The sequence below is a fragment of the Grammomys surdaster genome, unplaced genomic scaffold (assembly GCF_004785775.1).
Source record: "Grammomys surdaster isolate TR1022 unplaced genomic scaffold, NIH_TR_1.0 125669, whole genome shotgun sequence".
Classification (NCBI taxonomy): Eukaryota; Metazoa; Chordata; class Mammalia; order Rodentia; family Muridae; genus Grammomys; species Grammomys surdaster.
Window position 1 is genome coordinate 1,272,676 of NW_021620506.1, and position 18,980 is coordinate 1,291,655.

General features: G+C 47.2%; 1 protein-coding gene across 2 annotated transcripts in view; it reads left to right on the forward strand.

Annotated features, from left to right (window-relative positions):
* Positions 1-18,980, forward strand: part of Colq (collagen like tail subunit of asymmetric acetylcholinesterase) — a 58,833-nt gene that overhangs the window by 21,016 nt on the left and 18,837 nt on the right. For both annotated transcript variants that reach the window (XM_028787545.1, XM_028787546.1), the window contains 9 exons: positions 4,793-4,905; positions 5,551-5,649; positions 9,076-9,120; positions 9,457-9,483; positions 11,038-11,109; positions 13,447-13,509; positions 13,909-13,935; positions 14,625-14,669; positions 14,848-14,883. In XM_028787545.1, coding sequence (XP_028643378.1) covers positions 4,793-4,905; positions 5,551-5,649; positions 9,076-9,120; positions 9,457-9,483; positions 11,038-11,109; positions 13,447-13,509; positions 13,909-13,935; positions 14,625-14,669; positions 14,848-14,883 — 527 coding nt within the window. The remainder of the gene's footprint in view (positions 1-4,792; positions 4,906-5,550; positions 5,650-9,075; positions 9,121-9,456; positions 9,484-11,037; positions 11,110-13,446; positions 13,510-13,908; positions 13,936-14,624; positions 14,670-14,847; positions 14,884-18,980) is intronic.

The window sequence follows — 18,980 nt, forward strand, 5'->3', positions numbered from 1 at the left end:
GAGAGAGAGAGAGAGAGAGAGAGAGAGAGAGAGAGAGAGAGAGAGAGTATATATGCATGCATTATGGTTTTTTAAAAGACTTGAAAAGTAGGCTTCTCCTGGGAGCATCCTTTAAATTAGAAACTTCTTAGCCAGGGTTAAGATGGCAGGGTGAAGGGATGGGATGGAGTTATTGGGGCCCTTGCATGCATGCTTATGTGTGTGAAGTTCTTTGTTGTCCCTCTTGTGACCTTGACTCCAGAGTGCCTGGCAGCTACTGTCCCCTTGACTTTGAAGTAAAACTGTGCTCTGTGGTCCACTACTCCCCTGGCATTAGGTGGCCGGGATGCTCGCCATCATTCCAGGCCAACTGGCTTGGGTGATGTGGCTCAAAGACAGCAGCCACCAAACCACCAGATCACGTTCTTTACAGGTGTGGCCTCCCTTGCTGCCTGTGCTCACTCAGGTGCAAACCTTCACCATGGCCTTTTCCCAAGACTGTCAAAGTGCTTTTACCTTTAGAATCAGAACTTGCTTTTCAAGGCTGTGTGGTCTGTGCACCCAGACAGACCATAGAACATGCGTCTTTCAGTGTCTCACTTCCTCTAGGGTTTCTTTCTAACGCCAACAGGTGGGGGAGAAGTGAAAACTTGGATGGGCTCCCACCCTATGTACAGGCAGGCACAGGACCACTAGCATATGGCTGCACTTGGCATTTTCCAGCCTAAGGCAGGATGCTTTCTTCCCTTGCTGCTTCCTTTGCAGGCTTACCCTGAGGGATGCTGCTTGGTGTTGGAGGCAGAACTAGGGATCTGGTGGTCTGCTAATGGACTTGTCTTGCATGTAGGGAAAACGAAAGACAGACCCAGTGGTGATCCTGCTGTCACACTTATCTTAAAACCTGTCATTGGAGGTGGTGTGGGCCAAACTCTTGGTGGTACAGACAAGGAAACTGATTCCTTGGGTTGAGGAAGTGAGTGTACCGTATCACAGAGACACATGCACCCCAGACTCAAACTCTTAGATGCAAGTTCCTGTATTTCCAAGAGTCCACTGGTGTGGATCGCTTTCTAAGAGTGTGCCTCAGTTTCTCAAAATGAAGCAGGGAAACGGCTCCATTCCAATGAGGGAAAAAAACAAACGCTTGCCAAAACTTTCATTAGACAATTGCCTATACTTGGGTAGAGCAGTATACACAGATACAATGGCATTAGTATCAATAAGTGACCTAGAGTCCCTTGGTAGTTCACATAGTCAAGGCAGAGCCATGCACATGGTACACCAGGCCACAGCAGGCACCACGTGCTACACACCCAGCAGTTTCCATTACAGTGGAGCCTCCTGGGACTCTTCCAAGCTGGACCCTGGGCTTAGGTACTGTTCCAGTGGAGACAGCACAAGCCTAAGAGAGATACACAGGGCCATTCAGCACCAAAATAGACATGTGAAGCCCCGGCTTAGCTGACAGGGAGTGTGAAGAGGGGATGCTGCTCCCAGACTCATCCACCTGATGGAAATACTCAGCTGGAACGAGCTGTAAATAAACCAGACTGTGCTAAAAACAAACAGCTCCTGGAGCTGGGGGAGGGGCAGAAACTGAAGGCCCACACCTGCTGGCATAAAGTAGGTCAAAGGGGGAGGAAGGGGTGGGGTATGGGGGTAGTGTAAAGGCAGATGCTTTGGCAGCAAAAGCAGCTGATAATTTATGTTCTCTGAAGACGCCTCCAGTTTCCAGGAAGGAGTGAGAGGTGATTGCCTTGAGAGACCCATGATCTTTCACAAGGGGAACTTCCAGGGTGGTGGACAGGCAACATTGGAGACCATATATGGCCTTGAAAATCAATGGTCATGGTGCAAACTAGCCGCATGGCCCGCCAAGCTCCCGGGTGTTCTTTCTAGGAAGGCTTTAGAGAGCTGCAGCCTTGGATTGTTGCTGTCTACTGAGGCAAAGGGAGATATGGGACACTGGATCTAGAGGGGGCTCAGCTTCAGTGGCTGGTGCATACCTGTCACTCTCTTCAACGGCCCAGCATAGCATGGGGAAGCTGCAGTTGTCTACTCCTGGCTTCTCAATGCTGGCCAAGAGCTGGTGATAAAGTTTAGAAACATAACTATCAAACCAAGAAAGAGAACAGTGGAGACTGGAGCGATGGCTCCGTAGTTAAGAGTGCTGGCTGCTCTTCCAGAGGTCCAGGGTTTAAATCCCAGCACCCACATGGAGGCTATCACCCCAGCTACGGGAGATGCCCTCTTCTGGCTGTCTCAAACATTGTATGCACTTTCTGCACAGAGGTACATGCAGGTAAAAACACTCATACACATGAATTAAAACTTGGAAGGGAGGGAGGGAGGGAGGGAGGGAGGGAGGGAGGGAGGGAGGGAGGAAGGGAGAACAATGGCCATGACACTTGGAGCTGTTCAGGCTCAGTGTGCATGGCATCCCTGTGGCACATAATTCCATAGACTTCAGCCTCAGTCAGACCACTCTGTGATCCTGATTGATCAGGGCAAAAGCAAGAATACCCCCCACGTCATGAAAAAACAGACAAAAGCCAAGAATATCCCACCACAAAATCCCATCCTCACCCTTGAATGTGACTGCTTCTTACCAATCAACGTTTGCTTTACACCAATCCTCTTTTCCCAGAGAAGAACTGTGCAAGCTGACTGTAGAACAACCCATTCTGCTTGGCAGCAGCGACTCCAAAGCAAAATCAGACACTGCCTTTCACAAGCTTCTCCACAAATCCACAGGGGGCCGGAATCCTAGAATAAGTTTCTCTTTGCCCCTTCTGGTTCTTTCTGAGTGTGTTCTCCTTTCTTGCCATGAAGCAGCAAACCCAATTTGGTTCTTCTTTGGATTTGTCCCTGGTAACCTTTGGTTGGAAGGCATTAACTCAGTGGTCTCAAGTAGGGTTATAGGAGGCCCCCGCCTCCTTCCTAGGTCCTAGTCTTAATTTTTACCCATCTGGGGTCAGAGTTCAAAAGAGAATGCTCTGGAACTAGATTGCCTGTGTATAAGTGTAGCTCCATTGCTGACTGGCAGTATGATCTCAGGCAAATTGTTTGACTCACTGGCTTGGTTAGCTTGCCAATACAGTAGGAAAAATGATGGTAGTGTTGGCAGTCAGTTCTCCCCTTCCGCCATGGGGGGGGCCAGGGATTGAACTCAGGTCATCAGGCTTGGCAGCAAGTGCCTTTCCCCACTAGCCATCTTGGCAGCTTGTCTCCGTGGAGAACACAAATGGTGTCTTGTATGTAGTCAGTATTTGTCACTAAATTGTTAAATCATCAACCATTTATGGAGGTCTAGTGTCTAACAGGTACACTATTAGACCCTGGGGATAAAAACTGGTCCCTTCCGCACCTTCCAGGGAGTGCAGTGTATGCTGAGAGAAAGGAGGAAACAGATTGAGCCCATGGAGAAGCACGGACACAGGGATAAACCCAGAAAAAAGCACAGCAAGGCCCCTGAAGCTTTACCTGGGAGTGAAGGAGAGCTTCCTAGTGATAAGATTTGACATAGAGCTCAGGGATGAGAGGCATGAGGAGGCCCACCTAGGCTTGTTCTGTGATATATCCTGGAATCTGAGGCCCAAGCTAGGAACTGGAAAAATTTGGCTTTTTTTTTTAAATATTGCTGCTACAAGCATTCTAGTGTGCCTACCCTTTCTGTTGGTAAATTCCTAGACGTGAAATTGCTGAGCTGTACAGAATCTCTATGTATCTTCAGCTTCAATAGAAAACACAATTTCCCAAAGACCACACCAGCCTCCATTCCCACCCTCTAGACTAGGGCAACGCTTCTGGTTGTCCTCGCTCCTTGCCATATTTTTCTCCTGCTCTTTTCATCGTAGCCACCCTGGTAGGTGAGCATCAATTATCACCTCATGCACACCAGTGATGCTCGAAGAATGGGTAAGAGCATCATGATCTAGCCACGTGGCAGAACTCTGTAAGAACTGTAATTACAGCCCGCTCCACTCCCTCAAATGCTGTGTCGAGAAAGAGAAGACAGACATAGACATTCACATTGTAAGATTCAATTTGCATAAAATACAAACACCCTCATGATGCATCCCTGGTGTTAAGATCCAGCGATGTTGTGGTGAACATGGAGGCTAGAGTTTACAGGCCTCCGAAGCTGGCAGGGTTTTTCTAGCTCTTAGGTGCTGTCGTCTAAGGTCTGTTCTCTTTGTAGAACTCTGTTGTACTGTAGTGTGGGGGTCTACATCTTTTTACATACCTTAACATTGACCATATATTAAGGCCAAACACAGATAAGACTCTGTAAAACTCAAAGCTATAGAAGTCCAGTGGCCCATTCACCTCCCTGTGCTGGGGATTTGGTCACCTACACGTTGAGACATTTAAGTGGGACTTGTTAGCAAGATGGAGCATCTTCATGAGAATATAGGATCTGTTTCAAACCATGGCTCTTGGTACCTTGGAGTCAACACTGCCTCTATCCCTGGTTACCTCTCTGTCTAGACAGTTTCCTCCAGAGAACAGTATCACACCACTTCCCCTGTCCAGCTGTGGAGCCATGACAGGTCTGTCTAAACTCTGCATTCCTTGCCACACCTACAGAGTTAGACTCTGAAGGAGAAAAGGACACTCACACACAATGTCTGGGCCATTTCCCTTCGACAGAGGCAAGAGAGGGTCTATGTGTGTCTTTGTTGCCTTGAGGCAACAAACAGGGGCCTGCTCCAATCTCAGGTGACCATGTCCGTGTCCCTTGGGCATGGTGGGCATGACACAGATCGTCATCCCAACCCCATGCTAAGGAGCAGCAGTTTTCTCTGAACAGCCCTTCCTGGCCTGGATCAGAAGAAGCGGGGCAGCCACAAGGCATGCTGCCTACTGATGCCCCCGCCACCCCCACTCTTCCCACCGCCATTCTTCAGAGGCAGCCGAAGCCCGGTAAGTACTCTGGACTTGGGTGAGTAAAGATTTCCAGACCACTCCATGTCAGCCTCATACCTGGTTCAACATGGCCACCTTAGAATCCCATTGAAGAGGGGCAGCGCTAATGTCACTCAAGGACAGTGGCCTGGAGTGGGCATTGTGCCAATTGTGCCAATTGATTCAGACATCTGTTCCCTTGCTGTGCTCAGTCTGTGAAGAAGGGAGTTTTTTCTTGTCTGGAGTTAGATGGGATCAGGCTTGGCAGCAAGATGGCTCACCGTTTTAAAAACACTAAGGTGCATTCATAGTTTCCAAATCCCCATCAGCTACAGAATCCCCCATTTTCTTTTTTCTTTTCTTTCTTTGTTTTTTGTTTGTTTTAATCAAATATTCATGAAATCCCTGCAGTAGGGACAAGGATGAAAGAAAGGAAGACAGAAATGGGATGTGGAGGATAGAAAAAGAGAAGCAGGATAGAGAGACGCTAGATGACAGGTATCAAAATTAGGTATGAAGCATCAGGATGCCTATAGTCTGTTACAAGGAAAAGAAACACTAGGAGGAAAAGAGCATACTGCACAGAAATAGAGCAAGGGAAAGCCCAGGGAGGCAACTCCTTCATCCGTCTGACCTCTAACCCGTTGTCGCTTTCCTCTGAAGCTTCTCTCCCCAGACATGAAGAATCTTCTGGAACTTGAGGCCTCACCATCACCCTGTATTCAAGGCTCGCTCGGCTCTCCTGGGCCCCCTGGGCCCCAGGTAAGTTCACCCTTCTGGGCCCCCTCTTGTGTCTTCCCATAAGCAACGGACAGAGCCTCATAGTCTTGCCCTGCAATGTACTGTATGGTTGGTTTTCCTTCTGTAGCTTCTCTCCAGCCTCAGCACCCTGAAGAGTTTCTGGGTGAATCTGGCCTTGCCTGTGCAGCCTGCCGTGATAGATTTGAGGGTCTCCTATCATATTTGAGGATGCTGCTTATATGGTAGTGGCTGTTGTTACCTGTGCAGCCCCTGCCGTGATAGATTTGAGGGTCTCCTATCGTATTTGAGGATGCTGCTTATATGGTAGTGGCTGTTGTTACCTGTGCAGCCTGCCGTGATAGATTTGAGGGTCTCCTATCGTATTTGAGGATGCTGCTTATATGGTAGTGGCTGTTGTTATTGTCATCAAGTATCAACATGACCATCCACCCCACCTGTGGACCAAGAAGGATTCGTGCTCAGTTCAGGAAAGTGGCCGTCTGAGGGACCAGTTGCCTTAGCTTTCCTGGGCTCTGGACTACTACAAGCATAAGCCACCTCCAACCGAGGTAAAAGAGAAGAGCGAGGAATAAGCAAGCAGCTAGAGAAATCACTTTTGCACTCCAGAGACCACCCCCTCCTCCCAGGCTGATCTGCTGCCATAAGGGCGTTTTCAACTGCTCTGAGGCTCTGGGTCCTCCATGTGGCAGTGGGGGAGAAAGAGGGTGCCAGGAGCTTGTAGGTCTCAAATGCAGTCCTAGACAGGAAGCATTGAAATCACCACTCAGCTACGTGAACCTCTTATGGCTTCCTCGTGTTAGGGGACTAAAAGCCAAACTTCCTGACCTGGAAGACAAAGTTCCATGAGTGGACTCTGGCTTGGACTGCTCGTACACCCTCTACCTTAAATTTAGCTACAATGTCTGCCTCTCTTCCCCACACACAACACGTTTGCCTCAGCCTCGGCCTACACATTCTAGGGCCCTGCTCAAGTTCTGACTTGTTCCTCCTAGTCTCTCGGAGGCTGGTTTCCATGTTCCCTCTCTAGGGATGCCTTTCTCAGCCAAGCATGGTGACACACAAGTTCTAACCCCAGAACTCAGAGGAAGCTGAGATAGGAGGATTACTATAAGTTTGAGACTAGATGGGAACTCATTATATGAGTTCCAAGACTGCTCGGGGTATAGGATGAAACCCTACCTCAGGGAGCAGAGGAGAGGAAGAGAGGGGAGAGGAAGGGAGAGAAAAAGAGAGGAGGACAGGAGAGGGGAGAGTACAGGAGAAAAGAGGAGGAGGGGGAGAGGAATGCCTTTCACAATTACCAAGTCTAAAGCTATGGCATTGGATCCAGTCCACCTGTTTTTCTAACTAGTTGTACTGTCTGTGGCTGTTTCCAGGCCATCAGGGCAGATGCTGAGGAGTCTGACAGCAGACGTGGCCCTCCAAGCCTAAGAGAATCACTCTCTGGCTTTGTAGAGGATCTTTATTGATCCCCTGTGTATGGGACAGTGATAGCGTCCACTCCACGTCCTAGTCCACCCAACCTGTGGGCTATAACTAGCCTGCTCTTCACAAACATTTATTGACCCGGGTTGATAACATAATTGTAATCTCAGCACTTGGGAGGCTGAAGCAGGAGGACCCTGAGTTTAAGACTAGCCTGGGCTATGTAGTAAGAGACCCTATCTCAAAAACAAAGTAAATAAGGAAACAAACAATAAAAGCATCTGTTAGATGTTATAATGAAAATGGGACCTTGAGCTCAGAAGCCAGAGACCATTGTAAAGGGGCTGGGAAGTCTGCAGAAAAGCCAGGTGAGTGTACTCTAACGTGGGCTACCCCGTTCAGCACCCTTCTGTGATGGGTCTTGATGTCCATGAGAACCAACCAAGAATGTGGAAGGAGGGGTCCTATGGCCACCTCAGAACAGCAGTTCCAGTCATACTAGTGCACCTCCGAGCTCCTGCAAGTCTGAGTCACAGAGACTCCACTATCCACCCACCCACTGTCTATGCAATGTGAGATCTCTAAGTAGAATCATATGGGAACTGGTTAGAAATCTCACTGGGTGCATTGGTTTAGGCCCATAACCCCAGCACTCAGCAGATAGAGGCAGGAAGACTGCCTTGAGTTAGCCATGAGTACCAGGCCAGCCAGGATAAGACTTCTATCATAGGAAGGAAGGAAGGGAGGAGGGAAGGGAGGGAGGGAGGGAGGGAAGAAAGGAGGGAGAAAGGAAAGGAGAAACACATACACACACACACAACCCCATCCAACCAGTGGGTGCTAAGGTCTATGATCTTGTAAACCATTTCAAGAAACAAAAGGCTTGGAAATAGAAAATAATTTCCCAACCTTACCTCCTAAATCAGAAGGCAGATAATCCAAGGTGGTTTCTCCCAACTGTATATTCACCTGAGGATCCCTGGGGAACTCAAACACTCTCAGAGCTCTCTGACTCCCACTGCCCCAGACGGTCATGTGATTGGTCTGGGATCCCGGTGAAATTGTAACATGACAACAGGATCATTTGGGCAGGTTTTGGAGAAACCACACTTCTGACAGGCTGTTGTGTTGGTCACTTGCAGACCGAAGGGGTTTGGAGGCCAAGGGATTGGGTAGATTTCTCTCTGCTAGCCCCAAGAATTTAGAAAACAGTCATGAGCTTTCCAGAGATATGAAAGCAGAAAGCAACCGCTTCTGGCTGTGAATGTGCAGAACATTGGCGGTTTTTTACAACCTCTACTGGAGCCTCCTGTCTCCCACAACAGAGCCATTGTAAACAATGTAGCATGTGCTTTTCCTTCCATTAATGAAAGTTCTGGGAGGAGAGGATTATTTTGCACCTGGAGCCCTCAGGCCATTTGTGGGAAAATCTTTTTTATCTTTTGTTTTGTTTCATTTGTTAAATATAAGACGGGATTTCATGTAGTCCAGGCTGGCCATGAACTTGCTGGACAGCCAAAGCTAGCCTTGAATTCCTGATCCTCCTGTCTCCATCCCAAGTTTTGAGATTACAGGAGTGGGGCACCAAGCCCAGATCCTCCCTGAGGACATCAGAATCAGCTGCTGTCCATGCAGAATTCAACTTTCCTTCCTGGCAGGGCCCAAAGAAGGGTAGCCAGAGTAGTGAAGGGTCCCTGAGGCCAAGAAGCACCATGGCCTCTGCAATGGGGTTTCTCCACAACTCTGAGGCTGCTCTTATTAAACACCAAATGTTCTAGGGAGAAAATTAAAGTCCAAAGAGTGGACCTCAGGGCTGAGAGGTCCCTGCAGGGGTCCCTGGAGCCCTCCCCCAACACACACACACACATACACACACACACATGCACACACAGTCAGCCTGCTCTGTAAAGGTCCAGTGACGCAGTCCCCCACCACAAACCCTCCCCTGCAGTCTCGCCTTGGTCAGGTATGTTTTCTTCACCTCTTCTCTCAATTGTGTAGGGTCCACCTGGGCTTCCTGGCAAGACAGGACCAAAGGGAGAAAAGGTATGAATGGCTGCTTTCTTAGCCCTCTCTTGCCTTGACAGTCACTGCTTGCTTTCTGGCTGTGCCACTGATGAGAACGTTATGGTTGTGATTTCAAAATATGAGCTCATTCTGTCTTAGCAGATGAGGAGGGCTCCCCAATGAATGGATGCAGCTATAATAGGGGTGCTATTAGTGTGTCCTGCTTCAGGCCACTGGCATGGCAGGCATGCTATAACTAGTCAAGTGACCAACTGATTGACTGAGCCACAGCACGTCCAGGCCTCAGCCCTACTAAGTTGTCTGATCCCAGAACTTCTCTTTCAAACAACCTTTGTCTGTCTTCTCTATGCACAGGGGGATCTTGGCCGCCCAGGAAGGAAGGTAGGACCCATGCTGTTCTGTCCCGTAACTGTCTTTCATGTGCACGCAAGTTTTTTCAGTGGCAACTGGTACCCTGGTGGGGCTCTGGTGCTGACACCCTGCTGATGATGTCAGCATGCTTGCCTTTTCTGCCAACACTTTGGTTAAGAGCTGGAACCTGTGGCTGCTAGGCATCTGACCAACTTCTTCCAGAGGCTGCTGTGCCTGGCCACACTTCCGAAGCTTCATCCTGCCACCCAACGGGGGACTCTTCAAGTCCCCAACCGGTGGCACAAAATGACCTTCGTTAAACTGGAATTAAGTGCTTGAGCAGACAGGAGTAAATGGCTTTGCTTTGGACATTACAGTGGCTCTGAGTGAACCAGCCACATGCCATCATTAGCATCAGAGAAAGAGCCAGCAGGCAATATCGCTGAGGTCAGTTGGTAGTGTCTCTTAAATTCTAGGTCTTGACTGGGATTGAAGGAAGAGCAAATCATCCTAAATGATGCCAGTGGCTTTATTATCAACAGAAGCCACAAACAGACCTTTGCAAGGTCCAAATAACAAGACCAACCACAGCTTAGTGACTGTGTTGAATGCTGGTCTGGAGAGAACCCTGTGGTGGTCCCATGCTCTGAAGCATCAAGGTCTGTGTTGATTAGTAACGTCTGCCATGAGCATGAAAGGCAAAGCAACGTGTACACGTCAGCATCTGGCATCTCTGAGCTCTCGGCTGAGTCTTTTGAGTTCCTAGCTAACTATGAAGTGAGCCACTGAGTGTAGAGCTCAAGACAGACACACCCAACCCCAGTCTATGCTTTCACCCTCATTCACGAAGGTCGTTCTTCTATAACCCTTAGTTGAGATGGGGTTCTCTGGAGGCAGAGACATGTACAAGTGAATAGATTATGAAGCAACACTGGCAGGAGGAACCTTTAAAGAGGGGAGAAAGATGTCATGAGAGTGTGCATAGGGGAAGTCCAACACCAGCAGCCTGAACTTGGGTGTGTGGAGAGCCTGTCTGTTTGTCCTTCTTTGACGCCTTGCTGGTTGGGTATAGAAAGGGAAGGTTCATAAGTTACTGGGAAGCTCCAGTGCCCCATAGTGAATTTCGTGGCTGCAGGCTTTTATAGAAGCCAACAGTGTAGCCACTGAGGGACGGTGCAGCAAGCAGGCAAAATGCTCTTGAGGTAGTTCCAGCAGCATCTGGTGCTGCCCCTAACACAGTCCCAGCTCATGCTACAGGACAATCTGTGGAGAGCCCACAGGAAGCAAGACACAATGGGTATACTCCATAGAGGTAATGAAATTTGAGAGACCAAGAAGTTTAGAATCCCTCTGTCCACTGTTCTCTATTTCTTGAGTAGAACAAAACATTGTTTGGTAATATGACATTAAAAATCTAAACTCATGTGTTTGACATGGGTTTTTAAGCCCTCCTTCTTTGTAGGGTAGAAATGAAGGTGCAAGGGCCCATGTTTGGTGGTCCCATACTCTTATCAGGACCCTAGATATTCTTGACTGGTGGGAAGCATACCGAGGTATCTTGACTTTTGTTCTTGGTCTTTGAAGGGTAGACCTGGAGCCCCAGGTGTTCCTGGCATGCCTGGGCCTGTTGGCTGGCCAGGCCCTGAAGGACCCAGGGTAAGTGTCATATATGTTTGGGGCTCATGTAGTATAAGAATCAGAGGGGAAGATGGCTACCCTGGGTCCTGGCCAGCAGTTGAACACATTATCTCCTTCAGAGGGAAATAGCTGGAATGAAGCTCCCAGCCCCCAAGTGCTTCTCCTTCATGTGGCCTGCAAACCTTGGTCAGTGCTGTGACTCTGCTCCTGTGGAGAAGTGGGGGCTGTTCCTTTCTTTCCCAGGATGCCCACTTCGCCTTTGTCCTAAAAATGAGCGTACTAGTCTGATTTCTCTGAGATGACCCAAAGGGAACTTGGATCTGGGAAGCTCTCACCTGTCCCACTGATCTGGCAGGTAGAAAGTCCAGGACTATAGGCAGGCTGGGAGGATGCAGAGTCTACTCCTCAGAGAGAGTACACAAAGCAAACACAGCCCTATCTTCCTTTGTCTTATGTTCCTGCTGCCTGTCACAGACTGCAGGGTGCCGAGGAAGTCATGATTTGAAGATCTGACTAGCAGAAGCCAGGGCAAGGCAAGCAAGTATCCTCTGCTGCTCTGCCTTACTGGCTGCCTTGGTAATACAAAAAAGTCCCAAGGAAATTTCTCTTAAAAGAACCACTATAACTTGGGCTGGAGAGATGGCTCATAGTTAATAGTGACTGTTGTTCTTGCAGAGGACTTGTGGTCAGTTCACAGCACCTACACTGTGGCTCACAACCATCTGCAACTCCACTTCCAAGGCATCCAGTGCCCTCTTCTGTCCTCTGTAGATACTAGGCCTGTACATGGTGCACATGCATACATACAGGCAATTTTCAATTTATTGTATGGCCAGGCATGGTTCCTCATACTTACAAACCCAGGACTCAGAAGGCTGAAGTAGAATCACTATGAGTTAGAGGCCAGCCTGGGCTACAAAGTAAGTTCCAGGTCAGCCTGAACTAGAGTAAGATCCTGACTCAAAACAAAATCCCTGCTATAGAGAGCTAAGCTGTCCATCATGGTAACCACAAATAGCTGTGAAACCCTTGAAATGTGACTAGTATAAATGAAGACCTATATATCAACTATTCTAGATTGGGGAGATATCAGTCAGTGAAGGTGTTTGCCACCAAACCTGACAATCTGAGTTCCATCCCTGGAACCCATGTGTGAAAGGAGAGAACTGACTTCCATAAGTTGTCCTCTGACCTCCAATGTGTGTTGTGGGTTGCATGCATGTGAGCGAGTGCTCACGAGTGCACGTGCACACACACACACACAGAGTAAATAAAATGTAATTTTAAAATATTATTGTATCATGATTACATGTTGAAGTGACGATTAAATGAAAGTAAAATACTGGCAAAATTAATTTCACTAGCTTAGTTTTACATTTAATGTAATTTCTTTTTAAAGATTTATTTGTGTATGTGTTTTATGTATATGAGTTCTCTGTCTTCATGGACACCAGAAGAGGACATCAGATCCCATAGCAGATGGTCGTGAGCTACCATGTGGTTGCTGGGAATTGAACTCAAAACCTCTCAAAGAACAGCTAGTGCTCTTAACCACTGAGCCATCTCTTCAGCCCCATTTGATGTAATTTATAAAGACACTTGCAATTCAGAATATGTAGCCAGGCATGGTGACAATATTTCCTATAATCCTCACACTCAGAGGCTGGGGGAGCATTAGTTTAAGGTCATCATCACCTGAATTCTCACGTAATAGCCAGGGATACATGAGACCCTGCCTAAAAAAACAAAACAATAAAACAAAAAACCCAAACTAAACAAATCAACAGAAGCAAAGCCCAAAATGAACACCACAGATTAACCCCCCAACAGCAGTTAGAAGTGGCGCACAATTGTAATAGAGACAATTGGAGTACATCTTACACGTCCACCACCTTCCTCTGCTATAGATGCCCTGAGGCTGATTTTCCCTCTACTTGCCTTCAAACTGAGGGTGAGAGTGTAATGAGATATCTGAAAGACCCTCCCTATGCAAAAAGCAAAGCAGGCAAAGAATTTATATGTGGGCTAGCCTACCTTCTGAGGCCCTCACACTGTCTCCCCTGCCTTCTCACAACCCTTTCCAGGAAAAGACCAAATATCACCATTTACAACACCTTAGTGAGTATTTAGTTTGGCGATCTGTCCACCGAGGGCATTTTTGTTCTGTTTAATCTCGAGGACCACAGTGAAAAGTGGAAAGTAGAACCCTGGGAGGAGGCAAAGGGGCATATGGAATTCACATTCCCAATTCAGCCCCAGTACCCTGGTTCTGTCCCAGCTTCCCTGACAACTCTGCTTCTGCTTCTCTGAAAGATATCATCGTGGGTCTTCTTTTCCATCTTCTAATTGCCACAGGGAGAAAAAGGCGACCTGGGTATGATGGGCCTGCCAGGGTCAAGAGGACCGATGGGCTCTAAGGTCAGTGTGTGGTGCATATGGCCATCCCCAGGTCTCACTAGCACTGAGGAGCTACAGAGCTGGGGAGGGCAGCTCTGAGACACTGTCACTGTGCTGGGGAGTCAGCCCTTTGGGGAGAATCATTCCCTGAGGTGCCGGGACACTGGGGTCCAGTTCTCGCTCTCTGCAGCGATCAGGGTTATGGCTCTGGATTAGGCATTTGGGAGCTGAGAGAAACTATGCTGTTTGTAGACCTGTTACAAGCACAGCCTCTTGGATAGCTTCGTGTTTACTGCCACATGTCCCATAGAACTCACAATGCAGTGCGGAGCCTCAGCAACACATTCAGGGACTCCCCCCATTCCTACAGCCCTGGCTGTCCTAGGGGCTGAGTATAAACATCTGCCTGCTTTCTTTTAGGGCTTCCCTGGATCCAGAGGGGAAAAGGTCAGTGCTCCTCTCTCGAGCCACCCCAGATCCCAGTCTGGACGAAGCTCAGGAGTTGGTGGTGGGTGGCAGACAGACCCAGCCCTCTGTTCAGTCGTCAGCTGCAGTTCTTCTTCCCAGCTATTCCTTTGTCCACTTCCTGTGTAGGCTGAGAGAGGAGTGAAGGGCCTCCCGAGTCAGGACAGTTTTGGTAAAGAAGTGCTCCCAGTGAGGATCATGCCCTGCCCCCTGCCCCCCCACCCCTCCCCCCACACACACACAAGGACCAGGGGAACAAATGGGAGCTGGCAGGCAGCGGAAGAGTTTGGGCTTAGGTCAGTCAGCAAAGGGGCAGTGGAAGAAGAGGATTTGTCCTCGGGCCAGGTTTCTACCACAAGCCTTCTCACCTGCCCAAACCAAACAAATACCAGCCAGCACCTGAGGATACAAGTCCTGCCAAATATAAGGACCAGAGACCCAGAACTTTCTGTGAGTTTCCCTTTACTAACTAATGTTAGGAGGTCTCCGGAGTCTAAATAGAAAGCATTTCTTTAGTGGGCAAGCCACCTATTATAAAGAGCTTTGCAAAAGTGAGGGTGTTGGCTTAGTTTGTTTTTCAGTTTGAAATGTTCCTATCACTACCCCCTCACCACAAACCCCAACACAATGCGGTATTAGACCATTGATCCTCTCTTTTGTTTTTCTCCTAGGGATCCAGAGGTGAAAGGGGTGACTTGGGTCCCAAAGGAGAAAAGGTAATGTAAAATCTGCACAACTGTTAGCCTTCGATAGAAGTCAGCTCCCGCGGCCCCGGCCTACGGACTGATAGCATTTCAAGAGGGCACTCATCTTGGAAATGGCTGATCCAATCCACCCACAGCTCTTCCAAGTGGTATTTCAAGACAGTCACGGCATTTATTGTTCTTTTCACAGGGTTTCCCTGGATTTCCTGGAATGTTGGGGCAGAAAGTGAGTATCTAGAAGTAGAAAGACTAGACCTCAAGCCCTCCAGACATAGCAAACAGTCCCTCCTCTTTGCCCTTCAGGCAGAGAAACTGATTTTATTTATTTATTTATTTGTTTATTTATTTATTTTTTTGAGATAGGGTTTCTCTGTGTAGCCCTGGCTGTCCTGGAACCCACTCTGTAGACCAGGTTGGCCTCGAACTCAGAAATTCACCTGCCTCTGACTCCCAAGTGCTAGGATTAAAGGCGTGCGCCACCACTGCCTGGCAGGAGAAACTGATTTTAATTGTGGGACGTTCCAGTTTGAGATGGGGAATATGGTGTCTTATGGTCTGAAGTCAACCTCCAGTTTAGTGGGGAAAGACTATTCCCACTCTCCTCCCATACTCCCCATGGAGAGAGGTCCCCCTTCTTCCACCTCCTGAAGCTCCATGGAAAGAGTTAAAAGCTGAAAGTTTTGTGAGGAGCGACTCCTATCTCCTATCTGAGCCACATTGGTCAACGACCCTCTTATCTCTCAGACCCTGAGGGATGTGTTTAATTTAGTGTCACCTCTTCCTGAACACTCAGTACCATCTTCAAGGGTGGCAGACACTACTGAAGGAACACGGGATTATTTTAAACAGATGACAACAATTTTATTTAAATAGTGAGATATTCAGTATCACACTTGGGACAGGCCTAATTTTAAAAGGAGATGGATTTAGTTATTAAAGAAAAATTATTTAGTAAAGAACCACAGGGTGATGTACTGATATAACAAAAAAAAAAAAAATGTGCCGGGCAGTGGTGGCGCACGCCTTTAATCCCAGTACTTGGGAGGCAGAGGCAGGTGGATTTCTGAGTTCGAGGCCAGCCTGGACTACAGAGTGAGTTCCAGGACAGCCAGGACTACACAGAGAAACCCTGTCTCAAAAAAAAAAAATGTGAAGGTGGCAATAGACAGGCAAGATTTCAGAAAGCTTTTATTTAGATTGAGGATATGGAGTAAGGTCGGGTGTTAGACAAGGGAAGGTGCCACAGCATAAAGAAAGAAATGCATAAGTGACCATGTAGGACAGTCCCTAAGCTGACATGGAATGCTGAGTCCTCATGATGTAAAGCATTAACCATGTAAGACAGTCCCTAAGCTGGCTTGGAATGCTGGATCTTCGTAATATACAACATTGACCATGTAGAACAGTCCCTAAGTTGACAGGGTGCTGCTGGTTCCTCAGTACTATAAGGTACTGGCCCTGCCAAAACAGCTCCTAAGATAACATGGTTGCTTTTCTATTGCTGTGATAAGACACCATGACCTAGACAAGTTTCATATATGTGTGTGTGTGTGTGTGTGTGTGTGTGTGTGTGTGTGTGTTTCAGAAGCTTAGAGTCCATGACAGGGGAGGAAAGGCACAGCATCAGGAAGAGCTAAGAGCTTCCATCTAGATCCATACATAGATACATAGGAAGGAGAGAAGGAGGGAAGGGGGGGGAGAGAAGAACACACTGGACATGGCACAGTCTTTTAAAACCTCAAAGCCCGCCCCCAATGACACACCTCCTCCAAGAGCACACCTCCTAATCCTTCTCAAACAGTCCCACCAAGTGGTGACCAACCAATCAAATACATGAGCCCATGGAGGTTGTTCTCACTTGAACCACCTCACAAGCTCACATGGCAATGCTGGATGGATCCTCGTGTTGTCAGGCATTGACACTGGAAGTTGTTATCTTTACCTAGGTCATAAACTGAAATGCTTCAAATATGCAAACGAATGTTTTCTTAGTAGTTTTAATTTTTTAAAAATTCACTTTAAAGTGTTACTTTCTAAAGTAAAGCAATTTCATCCAATGGTACACAGCCATGGGTCTTTACGCAAGTCACTACAACTTGTCCTTACCTTAACCTGTCAGAAACTCAGTTCCTGCCACCCTAGGCAAGACACTACACTTTAAAAATAGAGTAATCATGGGCTGGTGAGATGGCTCAGTGGTTAAGAGCACTGACTGCACTTCCAGAGGTCACGAGTTCAAATCCCAGCAACCACATGGTGGCTAACAACCATCTGCAATGATATCTGATGCCCTCTTGTGGGGTGTCTGAAGACAGCTACAGTGTACTTACATATAATAAATAAATAAATAAAAATTAAAAAAAATAGAGTAATCATATAAACAAATTAAAGCAAACTTCAAAATAGAAGAAAGTACCTTAAGATGTTTAATCTAGATTTTCATTCCCTGAAACAGTGACCATCAAAGACTCATAGGTCACTATAAAATTAAATTTGACAGGTTCTCTGGCTTCTGCGCCATTTACCAGGCTTGATGTAGAAGGCACCATCTTCCCCGTTTCGTGGCAGGCTGCTTTAAGACAGAGCTGATATGATATCTGTAATTAGGTCTTAGGAGAGAAATTAGATCAAGAAATCCCTAGCTGCTTCCAGCTGGTAAAGAGAAGAGCCACACTTCCTTCCAAAGACCTCTTTTTAAAAATTCATATTTTTTATACGCTGATGTTTTCTCCTGGCCAAACAAGATATGCTTTGGGCCCCTCTAAACAGCCCAGGGGGGTTGTGACAACATCTCCATGGCCGTGTGGAGCCATTGACCCCTAACATGTTAGAAAGACTATATGAACTTAAGGAAAATTCTTTCTTAAAGTTTTATTTTTAATTGTATTTGTGTGTATGTGTGTGCCTGCATGTATGTGTGCCTGTGAAGGTGGGAGGTCTTGGATCCTCCTGGAGTTAGAAATTTTGTGACAACTCACAACTGCCTGAAGTTACAGGCCATGTGAGCCACCTGATATAGATGCTGGGAACTGAACTTGGGTCCTCTTAACTGCTGAGTGAGTTGGAGAGGGACAGGTTCATCCCGTTGCTAAGCCAAAAAAGGTCAGCTTGGCCTTGGTCCTCAGCAGCTACTGGTCTCCTCTGGAATTCCCCATGGTGTTAGCATCACATGACAGGAGCCTGGGTGTCTACTGCTCCCTCTGAGTGTCTAGGGTGGCCCTTCATGAGCACTGGCTATTGATAAACAGAAACTTCCCTGGTAGCAACTGCTACTCTGGCTCTGTTGGGGGCACAGTTTGGGATGCAGGGCAATTTTTTAAAGTAGAAATGATGTGCTCCATGGGTCCATCATCCCCAGAAGTACACACAGGTGTGTGTGTGTGTGTGTGTGTGTGTGTGTGTGTGTGTGTGTGTTACACATGCCAAAATGTAGGAGCTGCTTCTCTTTTACTGGGTCTTTAGGCTCAACAGGGAGTACCTTTTTCCCCAAACCCATTTTGACAGTCTAAAAAATAATTTTTGTAAAAGGTTAGCCTAGAACTATGAAAGAGATATTTTCAATTAGGAATGTAATTTACATAGTTTTCCATATTTTAATATTTCTGTGGTGACTATTTGGACAAATACTTGAAGCATCTCTTCTCACAAAAAGGGTTTTTCATCTGAGCTGGACAAAGTGGAACATATCTGCAACTCCTACACTTGGGAAATAGAGGCAGGAGTATTTCAGGGTCATCCTTAGCTACATAGACTGGTAGAGGCCAGCCTGGGCTACAGGAGTCCCTATCTCAGAAAGAGTTTCCTAAATATGTAGAAGTGAGCTGGAACTCAAAATAATACTTACTGATTTGTAAAGAACTGATGAACATGAACATGAGTATACTTTAATCCCAGTACACAGGGGGCAGATAAGGTGGATGTCTAGGAAGTCTAGCCTGGCCTACATATCAAATTTCAGGCCAGCCAGAGCTATGTAATGAAACTCTATCTCAAAAAAAAAAAAGTGGACAGCTATAAGGTCCTAAATAAGAATCAGAAGCATACCCAACATTACATCAGGAAAGACTGTTCCCACACATCAAAGAGCCCAACTCACACGTGCGAGTGTGTACTAAAAATGTAATTGTTCAACTAGACAAGAAAGCCTTTTCCTCAGTCAGGAGTGACACAGGCTCACATGCAACTAAAATGCAGAAGCCACCGCTGACCACTGTGGACCAGATTGTTTCTTCTGTTTGACCACCAGAGCGCCTATGACTCTACAGCACTAAGTCAAACACTCGGGGTTGCCTGCTTTCTTTTTTACTGTTCCTTGCATGTAAG